General features: G+C 42.8%; 1 protein-coding gene and 1 long non-coding RNA gene across 4 annotated transcripts in view; one reads left to right on the top strand and one right to left on the bottom strand.

Annotated features, from left to right (window-relative positions):
• Positions 1–6,992: 6,992 nt before the first annotated feature.
• Positions 6,993–22,310, top strand: part of etv4 (ETS variant transcription factor 4) — a 45,541-nt gene continuing 30,223 nt past the window's right edge. The window contains exons 1-3 of one of the 3 annotated variants that reach the window (XM_037081927.1): positions 6,993–7,200; positions 14,949–15,039; positions 15,199–15,246. In XM_037081927.1, the coding sequence (XP_036937822.1) occupies positions 14,985–15,039; positions 15,199–15,246 (103 nt within the window). In that variant the 5' untranslated portion in view covers positions 6,993–7,200; positions 14,949–14,984. Of the gene's footprint in view, positions 7,201–14,317; positions 14,375–14,575; positions 14,827–14,948; positions 15,040–15,198; positions 15,247–22,310 lie in introns of those variants that run through there. The other 2 variants (XM_037081926.1, XM_037081928.1) reach the window with 2 other exon arrangements.
• Positions 19,349–22,094, bottom strand: LOC119010080. Its single transcript, XR_005071894.1, has 2 exons — positions 21,902–22,094; positions 19,349–19,520 (listed from the first exon to the last, which is right to left on the bottom strand). It is a non-coding gene; the product is annotated as an uncharacterized LOC119010080 (long non-coding RNA).

Below are 22,310 nucleotides of genomic sequence, written 5' to 3'. Positions count from 1 at the left end.
CCTGAGCGGAGCAAATATAGCATGACAGGAGGAGGGAGCGGTCGCTGAGCGCTGAGCGCTGCCCGCGGTGCCGGCCCAAGTTTTCTCAATGGGATATTGTTTTTATTATGTCATGCTGCATGGCGCTGTACCCTCCACACATGTCCCGAGTGAGAGCAAAACAAGGTGCCGTGTTACATTACGCCGCTCACACCATGTTTCTGCCCCTCTAATGTTTAAAATAAGCAACCTTAAAGGATCATTTCAGTGTATTTTCTCAGTTTTGAGCATCTGTTAAGATAACCGGAGAGACTGCGAAGAGGTGCTGTGGGTGAGAAACACAAGGACTATCTTGGACCAGGTTATTTGGGTTTTCCTTTCCTTTTATTTTACTTGGTGTCAGGTTTCCAAAATCTCAGCTGTCAACTTGTAGGTGAAGGAATTATGGCAGAAATATGACTCGAACAAGATCCGGTATTTGTTGTTGAACCCAGATTTCAGTGACGAATCTGCGTTTGTCTCGAGCGAAGCTTAGGACAAGTTTTTCTGTCCGAACCCGACAACACGTGTGAGAGAGAAGTGACCGAGCCCGACCCGAACCAAGCACTCTGTGTTTTACATCCCGACACTGTAAACGAAAACTGAAGCTCTGAGTTTGTTTTCCTCTGTCATGCAGCTTCTCCGTTCACCCTGATTAAAGACATGTTCGGTGTAGACGACTATGTAAAGACTTTTTTTTTCCTGTCTACATTTAGCAGTATTTATTTATTTCAAGTATAAGTTTACCACATCTGAGAGGAAGATATTGTACCTTTGTCTGACAGCTTTAGTTACTTTTCTGACACAGTTGCAGTGTTTCCTACCTTAATGTGCGGTGAAAACCGTGTTTCTCCAGATGTTTTTTTATTCTGAATGTTTGTGATTAACTGAAGGACGACGTGTTCCTTCATAGTTTACTTTTTAAGGCATAAACCCGTTTAACCTTTAAAAAAAAAAAAAACGACTCGGATTGCATTACAACAGAGCACAAAACAGGCTGAATATTCTCACTCTGACACACACTTTTACTACTTTAAGCACATTTTGCTGATAATACTTTAACCTCAGTATTTTTAACGTTTGTGAAACAAAGGGGGGGTTCTGAGTTCTCCCTCCACCACTGGGTCTTATCCAAAATCTGTGGCAATCGCTTTACAAGTAGGACAAACTGTTACACCAGTCCTGAAGTGTGTTGTATTAAAAAACGCAGTGCATACACAGAATGTGTTTACTGTTTACTGAAGTGAGTACAGCTTATTCCCAGTGTTAGGCTCGCTCCCAGAGTACGCCCACTCACAGCCCTCACATTAAGCTCAGGGCCGTCACACTGAAAATCATCCCAAGTGCTCCAGGGCTCCTTTTTGGTGTTCTGGGGGCCACTTCATGCACAATTACCCATAATTTATAGCCTTATTGTGTTAAAAGCAGGCGTGACAGGGGAAAAACTCCCCGAAATCGTGAATGACAACGATCTCTAAGTGTTTGATTTTTTGCGAGAAGTTATTCTGAGTTAACACATGTCGATGCGAGAGCGTTGCGGAGACGACAGCAGCGTTATTGATCATTCAGACCGTCGACTTTGTGTCTTGATTCCCTTCCGTGCTCCCGCGGTGAGACTCTGTACACAGCACGTGCTCAGAACAAGGTGACCACCTAATTACCGTGAATATAGTGCTAATGTCACCGAGAGCCGTCTGGCAGAGGATGCCTTTCATTAGGGCCGCATCGCACAAACCCACTGGCATTACAACCTCCCCCAAGGACATCAGCTTATAGTATCCTGAGCTATTAGCCCCACGTACAGTTCAGCACAGGCTCCTCCATCAAGGGCCCTCGTGCACATTCCTGGCCTGGTGAAGTCCCGGATGTCCCAGGACGGCACGGACCGCCAGTCGCGCATATTGTGCCAGGCATCTGCTGCATGAGGGGCATTAGCTGGTCCTTACAGGGGGGGCGGGAGGTCACCTTTTATCTTCTGATTCGCTGTTGTGATTGAACGTGTGTGATTAAAGGCCCTCTGTGTGGTGATGATACGGTAGATTTACTCAGGTGATATATCGGTACGTACGCGTTCCATGACTTTCATTATGGACTTTAACAGCATCCATTTAAATCCATTTAATGCACACAGTAATGTTTCCTTTCCATCAACGTGATGTACAAGTATTTCCATACGTATTTCAAATAATGGAGGTATGAAGAACAATATGAAAAACATAAAGGACACAGGAGAAGTTCATCAGTCTTAGAAGAGACTGCCGTGACATTTTGAGCAGATATTCATGGTCCCCGGATGATATTTCCTCGTAACTTTGGTGCTCTCCAGACTTTTCCTCTGCCACAAGTAGACTGACATGTTTACGTTTGAGAAAAAAGTCTCAACACTCAGTTGCAATGAAATTTGGTGCAGAGAGTCAAGATCCCCAGAGGATGAATCCTGTTGATTTTCAACCAAAAAAACGCAGCTTATCATGGTCAATATTTACATCTGTTTTTAGGTGGCGACCTCTCGAGGCTCGTCATTGTCAAGGGTACAAAGGAGGAAGTCAGGTGATGTGGTATTAAGAGTGACAAGCAACAAACACAGGAGTTTCAACCAGGAGAATGCTGTTGAGTTAGTTACGATACGTACATTACGTAACTGAAGTCATTGAATGTAATTTGGTTCAGACATTCATAGCTCCCAGAGGAAACATTTTATGGTCTAACACTTTAACTTCAGTCCAGAACTTTTGTCCATTTCTTGGTCCAACTGCTGCTTGTCTGTTGCCTTCAGAGGATCGCGAACGTCTCCAACAAAATGTCTCCTCGCTAACAAAACAGGAACAGAAAACGAAGACAAACATTTCCTCGTAAACAAGGGATCATATAGAAACTGTCTAAACATTCTGCTTGCGGTGAGTTTTTTTTTCTTTTTCTTTAACCTTCACATCCTATTAAATTCACCGTCACCCCTGGTGGGACATCTGCGGTCAAGCTGAGCGACCTCGTGTTATCAGGTCTCCTAGTACCGGATAAACCCAAACTAAACACAACCGCCCACTTGTTCGGGCCTCCAAACAGGCTTGTGTGTTGTTTTGGTGGAAAGATCTGGAGGCATTGTTTACACCACAGAGTTTACAAGGATCCAGAGTCATTACAAGCAGGAATCCAACAAAATTAGACAGGCTCCCTTGTGAAAACACTACAATACGGGATCGCAAAGCCATGAAACCCCAGTCGAAAATGAGGAGCAGAGCTCAGAAAAGCTAAAATAACTTGGTATTAATCCGGCTTTTGTTTGACTCTCAGCTCAGTACTGAGTGTCTCTTTATGTTGAATTCATAAGAGACATCTTTATGGTCAGTGTGCCAACAGTCCGACCATGTACACATGCCTTTGATTCAACAGAGGCAGTTTTGATGAGGGGGAGGTCGTGCCCCGGGGCCAGCCCCACTGGTTTTCCCCTTGTATGGATAGATAAACCAGCTGCATCACTATAAATGACATAACATGGGATTTTTTTTGTCCCCCCTCGAATTAGCATGGAAATGAAGTGGAAAATGGGATAAAAATGGAAATGTGGGTGAAGAGGGGGGACTGGTGGCAACAATAGGAGGGTTTACACAAAACCAGCGCTATGAGGGCAGTGGGCGAGTGAGCAAGACAGACACAGAGAGAGAGAGAGAGAGAGAGAGAGAGACATCAACAAGGCTCCTCTGTGTCTCCTTAAAGCCATCCTGCTCTTAGAACAAAACAATGTCTCCCACAACACTCCTCGGGCTCCACGATGTGTCCTTGGCTGCTAACAGAGGGGCTGGTTTTATAGTGCGGACGTGTGAATACGCATGAATGTGAATACGTGGATATTTATTCAAACGGGGTCGTTAAAGACACATGCAAATAAGTTAATGTCAGAGCACGAGGTATGATCCCCAAGAAGTTAATGAAATTGAAGATTAGATATCATTCCTTAATGGATAAGTTCTGCTAATTGCTAATGTTCTGTTACTATGTTAATCTCGTTAAATCATGTGAAAAGAAACAGTGAACTGATGACACAGTCGGCAGAATAAAGCATTAAAATGATTCTGCAGGTATCATGTGAATCATGTTGACATTTCTACATACCTGACACAGGTGGGCGAGAGTGTGGCCAAGCCAGTGACCACTGTTCCAGACTGCGTTTCAGCATTTTGTAAATGTCAAACCACTGGATAGTTTTCAGGAGACCTCAGAACAAATTTTCAGCCATGTTTGTGGCGACAGAATGAGGTATTTTAAGCCAAAAGGTGGTCTTTTCCTAACCCTCACCAAGTGGTTATTGTGCCTAAATGTAACCAGATTATAAGCACAGCACATTACATGAAGTTGAGACTGAACCTAAAGAAACGTTAAGATGGAACATTTCATCAGAATTACAATCAATTTAGAGCAATTACAAGGAAGGTAGAAATGTTACAAGTACGTAATTTCTACCGCTGTGAGTCCATCAGCAAAAAAAAGCAGTAGCGTGATGATGTACTGGAGTTGTGTGGGATCATGGGACTTGTTGTCTTAGATAATAAAGTTAAATTCACTTTACTTTCGCAGACTACCTTCTTCACAGTCTGATGTATCATCTGATGATTCCCAGGAACTTCTGCCAACAGGTGACCAAGCGAGTAAGATCAGAGATTTCTCCAGGTTTGACAATTGATGGTAAAATGTAAATACACAACTAAGCATAATATGTAACGAGATTTAAATGCAGAAATGTAAAATGTTTCATGTAATCGGTATGTTCGATAAAGGTTTGTGCAATTTAAAATGGAAAGACTATTGAAACAAAATAGTAAAAGATACCAAACACAATGCTTTGAAGGTGGGTTTTCACATTTTGTTTGCTAAGCTGTATTTTCTGCTGTCAAACCGTTGAGTTGGGTGTTTGCAGAGTCTGTAGATCTGTGTGGGGGAGAGTTTAGAGTCAGCTTTGTGTTTTCTCTGGCAGCTCAGCTGGGCCGGTGCAGCTGCATGGCAGCCACTTCTCTTCAGGGCCGCCAGTCAAAAACACCCCTATAAATGCTATTGTGCTCACCTGATTGATCTTTCACAGGCCCGGAGCAGGCCAGACAGGCTGACTTTGGACGGCGATGGCAAGGAATGGTCGGTGAACAAACAAGCGAGCCAGTGTCTGGTGCGGAGGAGGTTGGGCCGCAGGTGGCGAGGAGGCACGCTTGGGTTGGCGCACTAGCCCTCGTCAGATGCCAGCAGTGACATTTCCTGACTATGGCTATACACAAGCAGGCATCCCAGCAACGGTGCAGTGTCCCCGGGGGAATGAAGAACAGGCCCTGGGTGGGTTTTTACAGCAAAGGAGGTGGGGATGTATGGGACACGCATGCATTAAACATGACGCAGACACACTTTCTCATAAACGCACTAATAAAGATCTCTTTCTGTCTCATCCTCTTTCTCCTCTCTCACACACACACACACAAACACACACCCCCTTTCACACCAGACAAAAAAAAGCCACTCCCATCTGGCTTTTGTCTTTAATGGGAAAAGGTACAATTGGCGTTTCTTCTCGGGTCAGATGACTTTGCAGACGTCTCGTGTGTTTATCAGCTGTGATGGGATCTTGACACCTGGGTGTTCGTGCTAATTTTTGCCCCTTTTCCAGCACGATGGTGCGCGTTGAAGTAAAAGGATTTTCAAGCAGCGCTCGGACATCATTCAGTCTGCGTTGAGATTAAAATTAGACGAGAGGAGCATTGTCACTGGCCTCCATGTCGGTACCTGATCTGGACTGCACATGTGCAACTCTCAGCAGAGATGAGAACGAAGAGAAGAGCAACAAGTCTCACTCTTTAGCAAAGGAAAAGGGGTGAAAATCTGTGTCTGATTGGTTAAAAGGAAAGTTTTTGGCAGTTGTAGGCTCTTGGAAGGGCTTAGATGCTCCCATCAAATGGATTAAAAGCCTAAAAGAAACATTAGCAATCATTTTAACACCATTTAATTATGAAATACTGTGTTTTGGAGTAAATGGGTTGCTAAAATAGATCTATTGGACATTAAATATTAAGAGAAGTCAGTTTTTGTTGGAGTTTAGCGCATTAGTGAAACACACAAACACCTTATTAGTGAGTTGGCTAAACTTCGTACTTGCTAGTTTGTTAGCTTGTTTGTTTTGTCGAGCAGCCTACTTTTAAGGGGTGTACATGCATTATATTTGTGTTAATTTTGGTGTAGAAATGGTAACAGACACCTCAGCCAGAGCTCCTCTGTTGCTGAGAGCAGGCAGGGCTCAGCTGAGGCGGGTGAAGCCTGACTGAACATCACTGCCAGGAATTCCACCGGGGTGGTGCACGGGTGGGAAATCACTCGACTCGTCCCTGTGGTCTGAAGCCCAGCAGGCAGTGACAATCCCCTGCACCAGCCTCAGCAGCACATCGCCAGGAGGTGTAAATCACAATCCTGGAACATCACCGAAGCTAACAACCAATCATGTCAACAGAAGTGACCCACAAATCAAACTCGTAGCTCTCTTGTGTGGAGCGCAGTGTGTTGGCTGTCATAATGAAGGCGCTGATGCGTGTCTGTTCGGGGGCAGCTCTCCAACAGCAACAATGATATAGAAGCGCTTCAACGCCCCAAACAATGGGATCTTTCCAGGAAGGTTGCAAGTTCAAATAATCCAGCGTGACCTTTCAAGGAAGTGCCGTTTGCGTTTTTGAAAAAAAACAAAACAAAAAACTACGCAAGAAACATGGCTGTCTCTATTTTGTCTGGAGTTATTTTCAGGTATGTATTGTTTGCTGAGGAAATCTTCTCCTGGATGTTAAATCAGGCAGCGTGATTTTTTTTATTTATTTTTTTTTTTTGAGCAAGCAGGACACGAGGCGGTCCTGAGGGGGGTCCAGATTTGGCAACGTGGCACAGTAAGGATGTGTGATAAGTCAGGAAACCTACGCGCTGTTGATATTATTTTTGGTCACTCTGGAAGAGAAACTGGAAAAGGTTTGTCTCTGGGTACGGACACGTCAGCGAGGTACAAGGGCATGAGAAACGAGGGACCGACTGCACTGTGTTTCACACAATGAGTGTTTGCATTAGGAATCATTTTTCAGTTGGCATGGCACGTGAGAGAGGCTGCTCTTCCTCGGAAGCCCGTCCACACTCCAAACAAACCCGGGGTCTCTGGCGGCCTGCAGCCTGAGAGTAAGTCCTGTTTGTTTTAATGGTCCTGTGACGGCTGAACTAATGTCGTCCACGTACGGGGACAGTGTGAGGTGACGGACGCCAGTTTGATTTCAGAAGTTTACAAGAACCATACGGAATATTTGCTTTAACTGGAAACAGCTCTAGTGACTGTATTTAGACAGTGATGGAATTTAAGAAAGTACTTGTTCTTTACTTGAGTATTTCCACTTTCTGCAACGACCAGATTTAAGAGGAAGATATTGTACTTTTCACTGCATTATATTTACTCAATAACTTAAGTTACTAGTTTCTTTGTAGAGCAAAAAGCAGCACATTTTAAAATTAATGTGTTTAAAATGCTTAGTTTATATCAAATAATCTGCCAGGGTGGACCCATATTATATAGCATACACGTATGAATACGTGTATAAACTTTATTTACTAATTTTGTTACTTAGGTACATTTTTGCCAGATAATATCATATGAGTTACTTAGACACAAGTCTTTAACTCAAGTACTATTCGTCTGGGTGACTTTAATATTTACCAGAGTAATATTTTAACACGATATCTTTATTTTTACTCAAGTATGACTGTGGAAAACTTTTTACAACACTGTGTTGATGACATGACTACTTGCGTGCAAAAAGGTTAAACTGACAGTTACTGATAATTATCCATTCAACTCTACAGAGCATTTTAGCTCCTATCAGCTAATTGTTTTGGTTGTCCGGCCTTTAACTCTACTGCTAACATCACCTTTCTTTATGTTGCAACTTAACATTTCTTTATGTTCAGATTTGTATCTTATGTTGTGACATCGCTGTGTTTATGTTCTGGTTACGTGTAGGAAACAAATCCTACTTGAGTGTTTGGGAAAGATCGTGTTCTGTTGCGTAAAATGTCCCATCTCGTTTACAAAATAATGGTTCTGCTCTTTCAGAAGTTGAACCGCAATCACTAATAGTGATCTCTCACTTGAAAACCTTAAGGTCAAACCACCACCAACACCTCCACCTCCTCACAACAAGTGAGCTCATTTATTGTGAATGTGAGGACGAAGTTGGCTGATGAACATAAAGGAACATTTAGCAGGTGGAGACCAAAAACAGAGCTAAAAGGAAAACTAGTTTGCTCTCTCAATTCAACAGATGATAATATGTCAGTATTGTCTTTACAACTTGGCCCAAAGAAAACCAGAAAAATACAATTTAAATTACTTTCTTAAAAATTACACTGTTCAATCTACAGAGTGTATTAATGTTTTTGCATTTCTTTTAACCGTAGAGTTCAAATGCACCAAAATATAATGAAAAACAAAAACCCAATAAATCCACTTGTGGTGAGGAATTTAGATGTTGGCACACATGGATCAAACCCAGATGGTTTGGTTTTGGTTTTGGCAGCGCCTGGCGTTGCAGGGCGAAGCTTGTTATGGGAATCCATTACAGTCGCAGTAGGAGTTCAGCCGCTGCACACACGTTACGGACGCAGCTGGTCGGTGAAGATGGGCGACTTTATGAAAGACACACAGAGATGCGATACACTGCCGGGTTATAACACAAACCTCAATCATGTCACCAAAGATATCAAAATATCGATCCATTCTTAACATTTATGGATACCAGCTGCACTTTCTCCACTCTCTCTTTCCTCTGACAGAGAAATGACACATGTAGTATTTTAAAGGCTTTATTCAAAGAGGAAACAAAACATTTTTATTAAAAACATGTGTGATATTTGATGTTTCTTTCACTGTTCTCCGCCTCCAGTGTAAAATAGAAATAGTTTCATCTTTTCGAATATATTTTCCTTTATTTTTTCCCCCATGGTATCGAAAACGGTGGAGAAAAACAATAAGGTGTCGTATCAAAGTTAGAAATTCAAGTGTTGAAGCCTTTATTTTTTAAATTCATTTCATCGATTTGATGAAGAGCCGCGTCAGACTGATCAAAGACTGTGTTTGTTTGTTTGTGCTCATAAAAACAACTTATTCAGCAAAACCATGAACTATCAAAACTTGCAATTTATATTTGGACCATTAAGATATGAAGATGAAGTTGACAACAAGGACATCAAGTCTTTAACGACATCATATAAAATGGCAAATTTTATGACAATGGACACACTTTGGGAAAGAAGACTGGGGTTTTTTTTTTTTTTAAATCAGGCTTCCAGTAAGTCCCCGTGTGGCGTGTCCTTGTTTTATCAAAGATCTTCACTTGTTTATCGGTCACCATCGGCCTTATCAGGAGCGAGGAAGGAGTGGGAGGGATGGAGAGGGGAAGACGACGCTCCAGAGGGAGGAAGACGGAGAGGTGTTGTCGACAAGCCTTCCAAACAACTCCACCCTCCTCCTCCTCCTCCTCCTCCTCCTCCCCCACAGACGCCTCGGCCTCTGGCTCCTTCTGGCTCCTCGTCACCTCTTCCCTTCTTTAATTTTCTCTCTCTCTCTCGCTCTCTCTTTTTGGTCTTTTAATTTCTCTCCTGAAAGTATTCCGCCGTCTCCCGTCTGCCTCCATCTCGACACTTCTCTGTCTCTCAGCTATAATAACATTTCAGCCATCCATCACGCCACAGCCAGCTTTGATCAATAAGCACTCTGAGTCCACTCCACAGCACCGCACTGGACTTAAAATGTCTCCCCTCTGTCTCTGTCAGTACTTATCTCTCTGCTGACAAAGCCATATTAGACTCAGGGGTGGATGACTATTACAATAGATTTCACAATGCATATCAGCGCCGTGTTGCATTTGTGTGTGTGTGTGTGTGCGAGCCATGAATGAAATAGGTGATCTAAATGGCGACGGCCCGCGTTCTGTTAAAATTTCAATCCATCCGTAACGATCTGAAGAGGCTGTAAATCCTGCGGCTACGTGAAGCGCATCAGCACAACATTAAACGGAGGTATATCACGTACGGCGTAGGTATTTCTTCCTCTGAGGATGTCGAACCATGTGCGAATCAAAAACACATGTGCTCTCCGAACACGTGCCGCGATTTCAAAAGTCAACTCAGTCTTTGATTCGACCCATGGGTGAGAGGTGACGGCGAGCCAACGAGAGAGAGAGAGAGAGAGAGAGGGGTTTTCCACAGGAGGACTTTTATATTTGAATCGTTTTTTTTTTTTTTTTCACATGTGAGACGTTACTTTCACATACAGACAGAAAAAAGAGATGATTCACATGCAGAAGAGGTAATTTTCAGATGGAAAATGTTGCGTCCAAACAGCTCACGGGGTTCGATGTGACACATTCCAGCGTGACCTTTTTTTATTTTGTTGCAAAAGCAGGAATTTGTCAGTTCTGTGGTCACAATAATGTTGAGTCATGCTGTAATATATGTGACATATTGCAGAAACAGCACAAATGTTCCCATCCTCCTCACAGTTTATATAAGAAGGAAGTCTCTACATGATGAAACCAAACATTCTCGGCTCATGATGTCTCATCACAGGTTGTGTATGTTAGCTGCGAGCGATCAAACCAAAGAGGGGGTTTTTTTTTTCTTTCTTTGGCTGTTTTGTTTTAAAGAGATAAGTGTGATACAGGTGTGTGTGTCTAAACCACCGGATCTGTGAGGCTGTTTTCAGAAGCACTGTGAGATAAATGATTATGTCAGCGTGCTAACACAGTCACAGTGACCATTGTTCTGAAACCAGATTAGCATGAAAAATGTTGAAAGATGATACAGCGCGTGGTGACGCCCCACCCGTGATTGCTTTCCCACTGCTCTGCTTCTGTTCAGCTAATGTTTGTTGCTTGAAAAAGGTCAGATTCAGGGTTTATTATAATCAGGGTCAAAGCTAATCGCAGGCAGTTGGAGCGGTTCTTCACGGACTACTGTTAATTTGTCAGCATGCTAACATTTGCTAATGCTTCTAACAGTTGATTAATAGATTGGCACAGAAAGTACAGTTGAGGCTGAATGACATTAGGTTTGTACATATATGGTCATAAACTAGAAATATTAAAAATTAATCATTAAAATTCATCCAGAGGGGAACATGAATGAATGAACCAAATTTCATGGTTACAGTTATAGTACACACAAATTTCACTCAAAAACAACACATTTGAACCTCATTGTGGCGCTAGAGGAATGTCAGAGAAAGTCACTAAGATTCACCCTCTGAGGAACATGAATTTCCAAAACAAAACTTAAGGCTAAACCACAGATTACTTGAGCAGATGTTTGACTGGATACGTGGAAGCATTGATGAGCAGAAAGGAAAAGTCAGAGAACCACCAAAGTCATTGAGATTCATCCTCTGAGGAACATGAATTTCAGAACAAAATTTTGTGCTAATCCAAGGATTATTTGTGCAGATATTGAGCTCAATAAGGGAAACGTTGATCTACTGGTGACACTTGAGGAAAGGTCAGATGACCACCAAGGTCATTGGGGTTCATCCTCTGGGGACCATGAATGTTCATTCAAAAATTAGTTTTAAACATCTGCAGTTATTTCTTTGGATATGTGAAAATAGTTAACATTTTTGACTTGCCGATGTCATGAGAGGAAAAGTCAGAGGATCAACAAAGTCGTTGGGGTGCATCCTCTGTGGAACATGAATTCCTGAACATGAATTTGGGCTTAAACAATCATTACGTGTGCAGATATTTTGCTCAATAAGTGAAAACCTTGGCCTGCTGGTGGCAAAGGCAACATCAGAGGATCACCAAAGTCATCTGGAGTCATCCTCTGAGGACCATGAAGTTCTGCATGAGATGAGTTTGTGCCAAACCATCTGCAGGTATTTTACTGAATAAGTGAAACTTTGACCTGCCAGGTGACCTGAAGGAAGAACCAGATGATTACCACAATCATCGTGATTCATCCTCTGAGGACCGTGAACATCTGGGCAACATGAAACAGGGATACATCTGATAGTGCCTGAGATGTTACAGTCTGGACTTGACCCACCAGACGGACAAAAAAAAAAAAAAAATGCTATTTTGGCTTTAAAATGGGGAAATTCCCCTGTCTTGAGTTGACATGCTTTGAAGTCATGTGTGGTTTTTGGGAAATAACAGAATAATGTTTAGCTTTGCTGTAATGTCCGGGATCGAATGAGGTACCGCTGATGAAAAACAAAAGGAGTCTGAAGCTCTTTAACAACTGTTCATCGAAGCATTAGCTGCTGTTCGCATGATTTTCTTTTCTCCTTTAAACTGTTTAACTTGAAAGATTTTCAGAAGTCAGAGAGAGAGAAAAAAAAAACTCTCCAGTATTTCACCACATTTGTTTTCCATCTGCTTCCCTTCACTTCTCCTTTGACCCTCGTATCTCCACCATATCAACCTCAAATGGTTACAGAGGAGCTTAAAACGTAATGAATCAAGTCCTGAGCAACCGTAATGTTTCCTTTTGTAATATCCTTCGAGCCCGTCCTGGTTCAGTGCTGCTCTACAGCGAGCGCAGGGCAGCTAATGTAAAATTTATAGCCTGTTGTGTGTATCTAAATGTACATCTAAACATCATTAAGCAGGAAGTAACATGTACAGTATCACCTGTTTATGGAGATTGAATCAGATACAAACAGAGGAGGAAGCGTGTGTGTGTGTGTGTGTGTGTGTGAAACTCGACCTCAACTCCCATCAGAAGAACTTTTTTTGTTTCCTGTCTCCTGGCTTCCTTAAAAAAATAATAACATAAAAAAAACAAAAAACAGCCCTTGGCTTCAGTCTGCAGACGCGAACGAGCGGAGGATTTCACCCTCCTCGACGGTGTTTTTGAACGAAAAACGCTTCGTGGAGCAGAACTTTTTTTTTTTTTTAAATCCTGTGGTTTTCTTTTTCAAAAAACCACAAGAATGTTAGAATGTGTATCCCTGAGCTGGGTTGACATCAGCGTGAACGTACAGAGATCCTGCAGAGAGAGAGAGAGGTTGTTTTTTTTTAGTTTTTGATCACCACTTTGAAAAAGAAAAAAAAAAAAAAAGGAAAAGGGGAGTCGAGACGTGAAGTGAAGTAAACAAGGTGAAGTTCTTTGAGTTTGTCCCGGGGTGGAAAAAAGAAAAACAACATGTCAGGGCTGTCGTGCCAGGGCAGGTTTTTATGAATGGAAGTTTTTTTTTTTTTCAGACTTTCCCTCTCTCTCTCTTTTTGTGAATGAAAAACAACTGGAAAATCCAGTATGAAAAAAAAAAAGCCCCATAGCCCCGCCCCCTCAAGAGGAAGCTGATTGGCTCGCTGTGGCTCAAAGCTCCGCCCCCGGTTGCTAGGAGCACGGGCGACCTCGCTTCCGATTGGCTCGCAGCTTTGAACCGAGACTTCATTCATAAGTCAGTATATTCATGCAGGACAAAAGGCGAGAAATTCGAGCCCTTGAAAGAGGAAATGCACCAATCGGGCCGCTCCGTCTGGTCCGAGAAGAGAGAAGAGAGAAGAGAAGAGAAGAGAAGAGCGAGTCTCCTAAAAAATAAAAAAATAAAACAGTCTGGAGCTGAAATGACAGAACAGCTGGCGCTCCAAAAGTCACTAAAATTCAATAATAAAAACTCGCTCCGACTGCGTGCGTACTGCTGTTTTATTTCATTCCTCGTCGAAATAAGGTTTTAGTTTCTGTAGTGTTGCTGTGGAGTCAAAACTACAACATCTGTTTCCCGTCACTTGGAAAAAAAAAAAAGAAAAAAAAAGTAGGAGCCTGGCAGTCCGTCCGGGGCAGACGTGGCAAAAAGCCCAAAAAACATGAGCGATAAATAACACTTATAACTCACACACACACAAACACACACACGCGCGCGGATTTATGAGGTGGTGGACATGTTGCTTTAAAAAAAAATATATACAAATGATATGAACAACAAAAAAAACAGCACAAAGTCGCCAAATACATGTGAATTATTGTGCGTAAAAGTACCTGGAAGTTAAAGGTAAAGTCTGTCACACACACACACACACACAAACAAACAGAAACAAAAAGAAGAGATTTGTAAAGAGGGCAGCAGCCCGCTGGGTAATCACTCGCCATCACTTCCCCTCGGCATTTTTTGTGAATGGAGCTCATTATGCATGCAGCCTCCACGCAGATCCATTCACAAGCAGCGGCGGCGGCGGCAGCTCCCTCCTCTCCCCTGCAGGCTGCGTGGATCTCACTCAACTCAGCCTAAATGACCACAAACGGTTAACGGATGGATTATAAGATGGATGGATATTTGGACCAGCAAGTGCCTTACACTTTAGCAAATGTACGTATGGATGTTAACTTCCAATGCTTTTTCTGTTTTGTGTGTGTTTTGCTTTCGCCTCCTGTGCGCTTTTATGTTTCTCTCTGTGTGTGTTTCGGTGAATCCGCGTCGCGTCCTGCACGAGTTTTTGTGCCGAAGCAGCCGCAGCAGCAGCAGCAGCAGCAGCAGAAGCAGCAGCTGTGTGCTCGATACAGAAAAAAAAAAATACTTCATAACTTCACACAAATCTGCAACAAAGTACAGCAGAGCAACGCGTTTGGTGATGTTTGTGAGCGCGGGTTGTTCTGTGGCACAGTTTGGCTGAACGTGCGCCAAATGGTCACTTTCTTCAGACGCAAAAAAAACAAAAACAGCGCGTTTGTGTGTTTTCTTTTTTCTTTTCTTTTTGGTCTCCTTCAACAGAAATGCCTCCGCAGCTGAGAGATGTGTGGTTGTAGCTGCAGCAGACTCATGTGAAGCTTTATAAATATTTAGCATTAATCGTCATTCGTGTCCACATTAAACATGACATGACTCTCTGTTCTGCAGACTCGCTGCGTCTCGCTTCTCTGTTAACGTCTGTGTGTTTTTGCAGAAGTCGCATGGAAATGGGCCCCTAAATAGACTGTTGATGGCTGCGAAAAGGAAATACATGGACACAGAATTACCCCCTCAGGAATCTGAAGGTAAAGAAGTTGGAAGTCGGCCCTCTGGTCTCTTTACATGACGCATGTTTACATCATGAACCCCTGGAGGGGACGTCAAGTCTGAGACTCCAGTTTAGACTCCTGCAGTATCTGAACTTGTGGTCTGACTGTTCTCTGTTTTTCTCTGTTTCTGTTCAGACCTCTTCCAGGATTTAAGCCAACTCCAAGAGACATGGCTCACAGAAGGTGAGCTGCTATTTACTTTCCTTTTCCTTTTCCTCGTGAGGCTGTCTGGAAAAAGATTGGTGAACACAGAGAAGCTAAAGAATACAACACGCGCATCACGTTTTATTCAGCTTTTTAAAGTAAAAGTCTGATAAAAATCTTGAGTTCAGTGGTTGTCTCCTCGACCTCCCTGCTGACCGACAGTCAGGAGTCCACAAAGCATTTTCTGGAGCTTCACAGTGATGCAGCGTTCTCCTGAACAGCTGAAGCTGATGGGGACTTGTTTTTTTTAAAAAAGTAGAAAATAACCAGAAACAAAATGTCTCCGTACAGCTCGTCCAGTTTAATCCAAGTCCTATGGAACACCAAAGATCTGAAATTGGTTTGAAAAGACATCTTCTCTGTAGCTGCTAGGCTAAAAGCGTTGGCGCTTACCTCGCCTGAAGTGGCTCGACCGCGTGTCAGGGGTGTAAATAAAATATTTTCAAATCAGTCTGAGAACGCTGAGATCTCAGGTTGATCTGAAAAGACGTTGTTCACACTCCTGACACACGGTCGAGTTCGCTCACCTGCTTCAGACCAGGTAGCGCTTTTAGCTTAGAAGCTACTCTGAGTATTTCCGGTTAAAAAAGGATGTAAATGAAATCTTTTCAGATCAGTCTGGGATCTCTGGGCTTCCTGAGACTTGGATTACTTCAGAGACATTTTATGCTGCTTTTCGGCGGCTGTGAAGCTCCATGAAATGTTTTGTGGACTACGAAACTTCCGGCTGACTAGATAACGCCTGAGTTTTCACTTTTGGACGTGCTGTTCCTTTAACTTCCATCGTTCCGTTGACAGCATTTCCACTGTTCATCATGAATGTGCTCTGGTGAAAAACACTGACCTCCTCAAGTTTTTGCTGAATCTCACTCGAGGGCCCAAACTTTTCTGATGCAACACACATGCTCATAAAACATACAAGAGTTTTAGAAGAACGAGTCCGGAGAGAACACAGACGGGACGTTATTAGCTTTGAGCATGTCCTATTTTGGCCATGTTGGCATGTAGCGTGCGTGCCAGCCAGCAGCCAATGCAAACAAACAGGCTGTTTGGCTTGTGTCACTCAAAAGGCGCATAGCAATGAAATGAGGCCCAGTCAGAGGCAGTTGTCAGCCAGTAGACTTAATAAGTGCAACGATGATGTGAGCCCTAATAGAGTAATTATACCGTACGTCAAGAGGATGGGAAACAACGTGAGTCATCGTGTGAACCCGGAGCAACAACAGTGGCGGGACGGAGGCCACGAATGAGCTTCAAGCTGCCGGTGGAGACGGAGAGCGGCGGCGGGAGGTGTGAATTGAGTTGTGTCGGAGGCTTTGATGTGCTTTGATGTGGAGGTTTAAAGGGAAATGCCACTCATTCTTGACATTTAATGTGAACCGCATCGAGCTGATAAATCCTGTTTAAAGTCCCCCTGCGACAGAACAACGCAGATCCGCTTATTGTTGCTTCACCCGGATGTTTTGAGCCTCAGCGTGCTGACGGCTGTTTTCACCTTCAGGCTCTTTATAAGTGATTTTGTGACATCACAGCTTCTAATACAGTTATGTGTGATATTATATTGTCAGCATGAGATGAAACTGTACATATATCACCTTTGATTCTGGACACTGTTATATCTAAATGTGACACGTGTTGTTTTCTGCTGGTTGATATTGAGATCTGTGAGATTTGAGTTTGTCGCTCAGTCCTCGAATTCATGAATTGTTTCTGGTGAGATTTTAAAATATTGAGATGTCTGTTGTTTACCACGATATTGCCGTGGTCCAATATGCAGCTTACACATGTGTGATGTGGGAAAGCTCAACACTCAGAATTGATTTCATAGTGAAATATGAGACATCTTGTGACTCGTATTTAAACATTTTAAAGCTACAACAGGTAACTTTGATGTTTAGTTGAGTTTGGAGCCCCCTGTGGACAAGCGTGGTAGTGCTTCCACTGTCAAACCTGCAACGTATAATGTCAAAAATGAAATTAAATGAAAAAAAAATCTCCTCCTGCTTCTCTTCAACTCCTCACTCCAGCTTCGCTTGGGAGGATGTAAACACAGGCGCCTTCGGTCTGCACGCAGATCCCGCTGGCAGGCGAAAAATTGAATAGTTAAAGGTGCAGTTTGTAGTTTCTAGGGGAAGAAATGTTTTAATCAGAGGAGAAAGATCTTCTCTGTTTTACTTTGTTTGTGTGGCGGACCCTGACACCTTTCTAGCTTCAAACAGTGTTCTGGGATCTTATTTTCCCGTTTCACAGCCAGTTAAAAGCTCCTTGTAGTAGCTTAAAATGAGATATATTTGAGGATTTCTTTTAATCAAAGTCTCGAAGCAGAGACGTCTTAAAACAAGTCTGAGGGGATCTTAAAGTGCCTTCAGCCTTTTGATTGTTGAGTTAAGTCTGTAACCTTTTATACCTTTTATGCACTCGGCATTGTGTTGTTTCGTATTCTATGTAAATGCTTTTCTCATGAGGTGAGCAAACAGCACAGGTCTGGGTGTTGCTCTGTCATTAGGAGTAAAAGCAGATTAGTTAGAAACGTTACGTCACCTTTTTAAAAACAGAAACAAGTAGTCGCAGTATTGACTCTGAGTCACACGCAGACTTTGTCTTCACAGCAGATCAGCAAACTAAACTTAAGGAAGCGAGGCGGCTACAATCAGAGGACGAGCTGCAAGCGGTCATCTCTGAGGGAAGACCAGACATTTAAATTGAGCTCCTTCCTCCTCCTCCTCCTCCTCCTCCTCCTCCTCCTCCCCGGCCGGTCCTGTTCGTGGCAGACAATGCTGCATCCACGTTAGCTTTTCTCACCTTTTTCACATGCAGCGTCAAAAAAACCCAGCAAGTTCACTTCACGCCGGCAGACAAAGACGACAGGGACCAATAAAGCCGCGACAATAGGTGTCGCTTCAAAGTTGGAGCCCTATTTGTATTCACTGTGAGGGCCACACTTAAAGGTTCAGTTCACCAAAACAAAACAAAAAACTCACTTTGTCCACTTACATCAGGTGGTGTAAAGTCTGTAGCAGGATAAGAGCAACCAGCTCACTGCAATGAGCGTGAAGGGAGTTTTAAAAAGTGTTGTTAAAAGTACCCAGAAGTCATACATGAGTTAAAGTTTAGACGTTATTTTAAAATATAATTATTTACATAAAGGTAAATTTGGCTCTGATGCAGCATGTAATATGTAAAGTAACTGTTAACTTAATATAATGGAGTAAAAACGTCTATATGTGAGAGTTTAAAGTTTCAGAAAATGGAAATACTCGAGTAAAAGTGGCTTTAAATTGTACTCAAGTGAAGTATTTGTGTAAAATAACTTGGTTACGTTCAATCACTGACAAAAAGTCATGCTTGAAGAAAGTCACTCATACAAATACTCGAGTAAATGCCTTAAAGTGTTAGATATCCAACTTTTTATTAATATATTTACATGTATGGGATCTGACATTCAGCATCTGTTTGTTGTTTTTTTTTTTTTTTATCTGATTGCCGATAAAATAAAGTAATTTAATGCCGTGAGACTTTGGCTCTGCACAGTAACAAATAACAAAAGTAATCAAATCAATGTAGGGCAGTAAAAAGTACAATATTTGTCTCCAACATGTAGTAAAGTGGAAGTACAAGCCCCTTAAAATTATACTAAAGTACAGAACTTAAGTGTTTTAACACCACAAACTGTCTCCCCTTCTCTTCTAGACTTTAAAATCTTTGCAAATAAAACAAAAAACTGTCTGCACAGCTGTCAGGTGGATAGGAAAGTGTGTATTTTTTTGGGTCATTTTGGTGAACTAACCCTTTAAAAGTTGACATTATCTTATGTCCTGACTTTACAGATTCACTGGCAGCTTATTGTTGAGTCACAGCGAAGTGAGTTAGACCAGAGAAAAAAAAAAAAGCAACTCCAGGAGAGAAAGATGGAAGTGTAACTCTATCAAAGTGTTATTTAAACCTAAGTACGGGCTTGTTTTCAGCTTCCCCGGCTTAGACCTCTCCTTTCCTGTTGCATTAATTAAAGACCTTATCATGACTGATTGCAGTTGTGAGGGATTCACCAAGATTGTAAAAGCTGGGTAGCTGGAGGGAGTTCTTTTTTTTTTTTTTTTTTTCTCCAAAGGAGAGCGGAAGCAAAAAGAGAGAGAGAGAGAAGAGAGAGGGTGAAGCGCTGAATGGCAAGAGTTCAGGAGCTTGTCACATCTTGTCTCAGTTTGGCCTTTAGGTTTATATGACTGAGGCGGCGTCGCTCCTCCCAGGATCTCCCACTGAGAGGAAAAAAAACAAAAAAAAAGTCATTCAAGGTGCCTGGAAGCATCGGGGAGAACATGCGTCTGCGCTCGTATAAACACACTTTTCCTTCTTGTGCTGACTTGCATCTCAAAGCCTCTGACGAGGTGTTCCTGGAAGCGAATCAGATCCGCACACACACACACACACACAAACACAGGAAAGTGCGCTCGGCAGCGTCGCGATAACGTCTGATGCTCTGATTCCTCCTCCTGCTGCCTCTTTATGAGGTCCAGCGTGTTCCACTCTGGACGTGTTGCAACCAGCAGAGAGAGAGAAAAAAAAAAAAAAAAAAAAGATTGATCGCTGGATGTGCAGAACGAAATATTGGCGGCTGCTCTGTCTCGTTCAGCAGCTTTGTTTCTAACCCTCCACCCACCCCGAGGCTGAAGGTCTGAAAAGTTAAAAGGGGGTAATATTATTATGGTATAGTCGGCCGCAGGATGCTGTGTTGTATAAGAAATCGATGTAATTTATCTGAACACGCTCCAAAAAAAACGCCGTCGTCCGGTTTCCTCTGTACAGGAAGGAGCGGCGTGACGACACGAAAGTGGATTTGGATTTCTTATTTCCTCTTTTTGTCCTCTCTCTGGTGTCTCTGGAGCTCTGTGTCTGCCTCGAGTTTTGGTTTCTGTGTTGTGTATCATCGACTGGAAACTGTAAAGGGAGGATGAGCACAGAGAGAGAGGGGGGGGAGAGGAGACGGCTGAGGTTGAATGCAGGGTCAGATTTATCGTCTCAGTGCTTCATTTTAAACTGTTTAATGTTTTCAAGAGCAGGAACATGCTCGATTTTTCAAACTCATCTGGTGTTTCAGCTACACAACCACTCGTGTAAACCAAAAATCCTTTTGGTATTTGAAATCAAATGATCAAATTTGTCATAATTATCTCCTTGAAATGAGTGAAAATTAATTAATCTTGATTAGAGAGACGCCTGAGATGCATTTAAGGGGATTTATTGGAAGAAATGTGCGATAATATTCAACAAATTGGTGTATAATCATCTGAAACTAAGAAATTCTGATGTTTCTACAGCAGTAGTTCTGCAGCCGACCCCGGACTGTACATGTTTGATTACATTTTCAGCAGTAGTCTGAGACGAAGGGTATTTACATGATGTGCAGCCACACGGCTCGATGCCACTGAATCTTACACACTGCACCTTTAAAATGTGATGACAAAGACTTTAAATCTGGACATTTTTGGATTTCAAATGACGTGAAAGTACCTGGGAACCTCAGTATGTCCTCAGAAGCACTTCACAAATGTTAGGACTGGGCAACAAAATATTTTTGATGGAACACCTTAATGTCGACCATCTTGTTGGGATGTCAGGATGAGTAATCATCAGTAATGTGGATATAATGACTAAGTGTGTAAAGTCAGGTATTAGAACAAGTCCAACTGTCTGGTATGTTCATGAAATCGGCCTTTAAAAACAGGAAAAGACAAACAAACACTCAGACGATGGTCTCGTGTCACGATGACGATATCATTTCAATATATTGCTGAGAAAAAGTGCGTGAGGTACGAGCCCCAGGTTGTTTCCGGATGAGGTCACAGTCACATGTTTTGGTGCCGAGTCATGGTGGATTCTGCAGGTGTCCTCGCCCGGCGTCCATTTGTAGTCAGCGAGCGGTGCCAAACTTCCCCCGCTGCGTGGTGCCACTCTGTTTCGCAGCTCATTACACCGCTGATTGAGTTCATGATATTTAATGATCCCACATCAACTTTTCCCCTACCAGCTCGCACCATGATGTAAGTGTGAGTCCCCCAGCAGTGGAAACACTTTTTAAAAAAAAAAAAAAAAAAAAAACCCTCAGAAACCTCGTGGAGCTGGATCGAAGCCAGATTTTGGTAGATTCACGGTTCGGTCGTTAATTCAAGAGCCGGCGATCAAACCGCGGCGCCGTGGGTGAGTCCGACCTCCTCGCCCCTCTGCAGGGTGTTGGCAGGCGAGTGATTCGGGCTTTTCTAACCTGTTTGTGTGACTCAATGTCCAAAAAGCTCTGAACGGGACAATTGTGAATGGGTTTGGATTCCTAAAAAAGGAAAAAAAAAAAAGGGGGGGGGAGGCTGTACAATAGTGTCTGTCTAGCTCGGCTGCACCTGGGCTTGGCACCACTGACTGTGCTGTTTCAGTTTGATCCTGCATGAGGTTCATTGTGGGAGCGTTTTCCAATCAGGGGCCGCTGACATCGAACACCACTGCAGCTCATTATGTTTCAGATCAAGATATCACACACACACACACACACTCTCGCATCGCTGCACCGACTCCTCAAGTTTTATCTTTTTTTTTTCAACAAATCATTGTAGCCTCTCTTCAGACACACCGTTAAATGATAAAACCTTACCTTTGCTCATTCACCTCTCTCGATTTGTTCTCCATCCCTCGTTCACGCAGCGGACAAAATCCAGACTACTTTTTTTTTTTTTTTTTTTCCCGATTTGTTAGACACTTTGGGGACAGAGCGGGGGTTTGAATCAGAGGAGCTGGTTCGTCACACCGCTTGACAGATTTCTTCACTTGTCCTGCCAGATACAGCCTGTTTAGTCTGTCTGGATCTCTGTAACGGAAATAAAAAGGAAACTGGTTAAAAAGCTGGTGGAACAGACCCGACGGCCGGGCGTACAGATGTCAGCCCATTTTGAGTTGTTAAGAGTGAAAATTACGCGTCTTTTTTTAATGAATTAAGTGTTGATTGCAGGATGTAAAGGCTGTAGAGTGACGACACAGTGGGAGGGTAGTTTGCTTCGGCTATT

The sequence above is a fragment of the Acanthopagrus latus genome, chromosome 20 (assembly GCF_904848185.1).
Source record: "Acanthopagrus latus isolate v.2019 chromosome 20, fAcaLat1.1, whole genome shotgun sequence".
Lineage (NCBI taxonomy): Eukaryota > Metazoa > Chordata > Actinopteri > Spariformes > Sparidae > Acanthopagrus > Acanthopagrus latus.
This window is presented reverse-complemented; position numbering and strand designations above follow the sequence as displayed.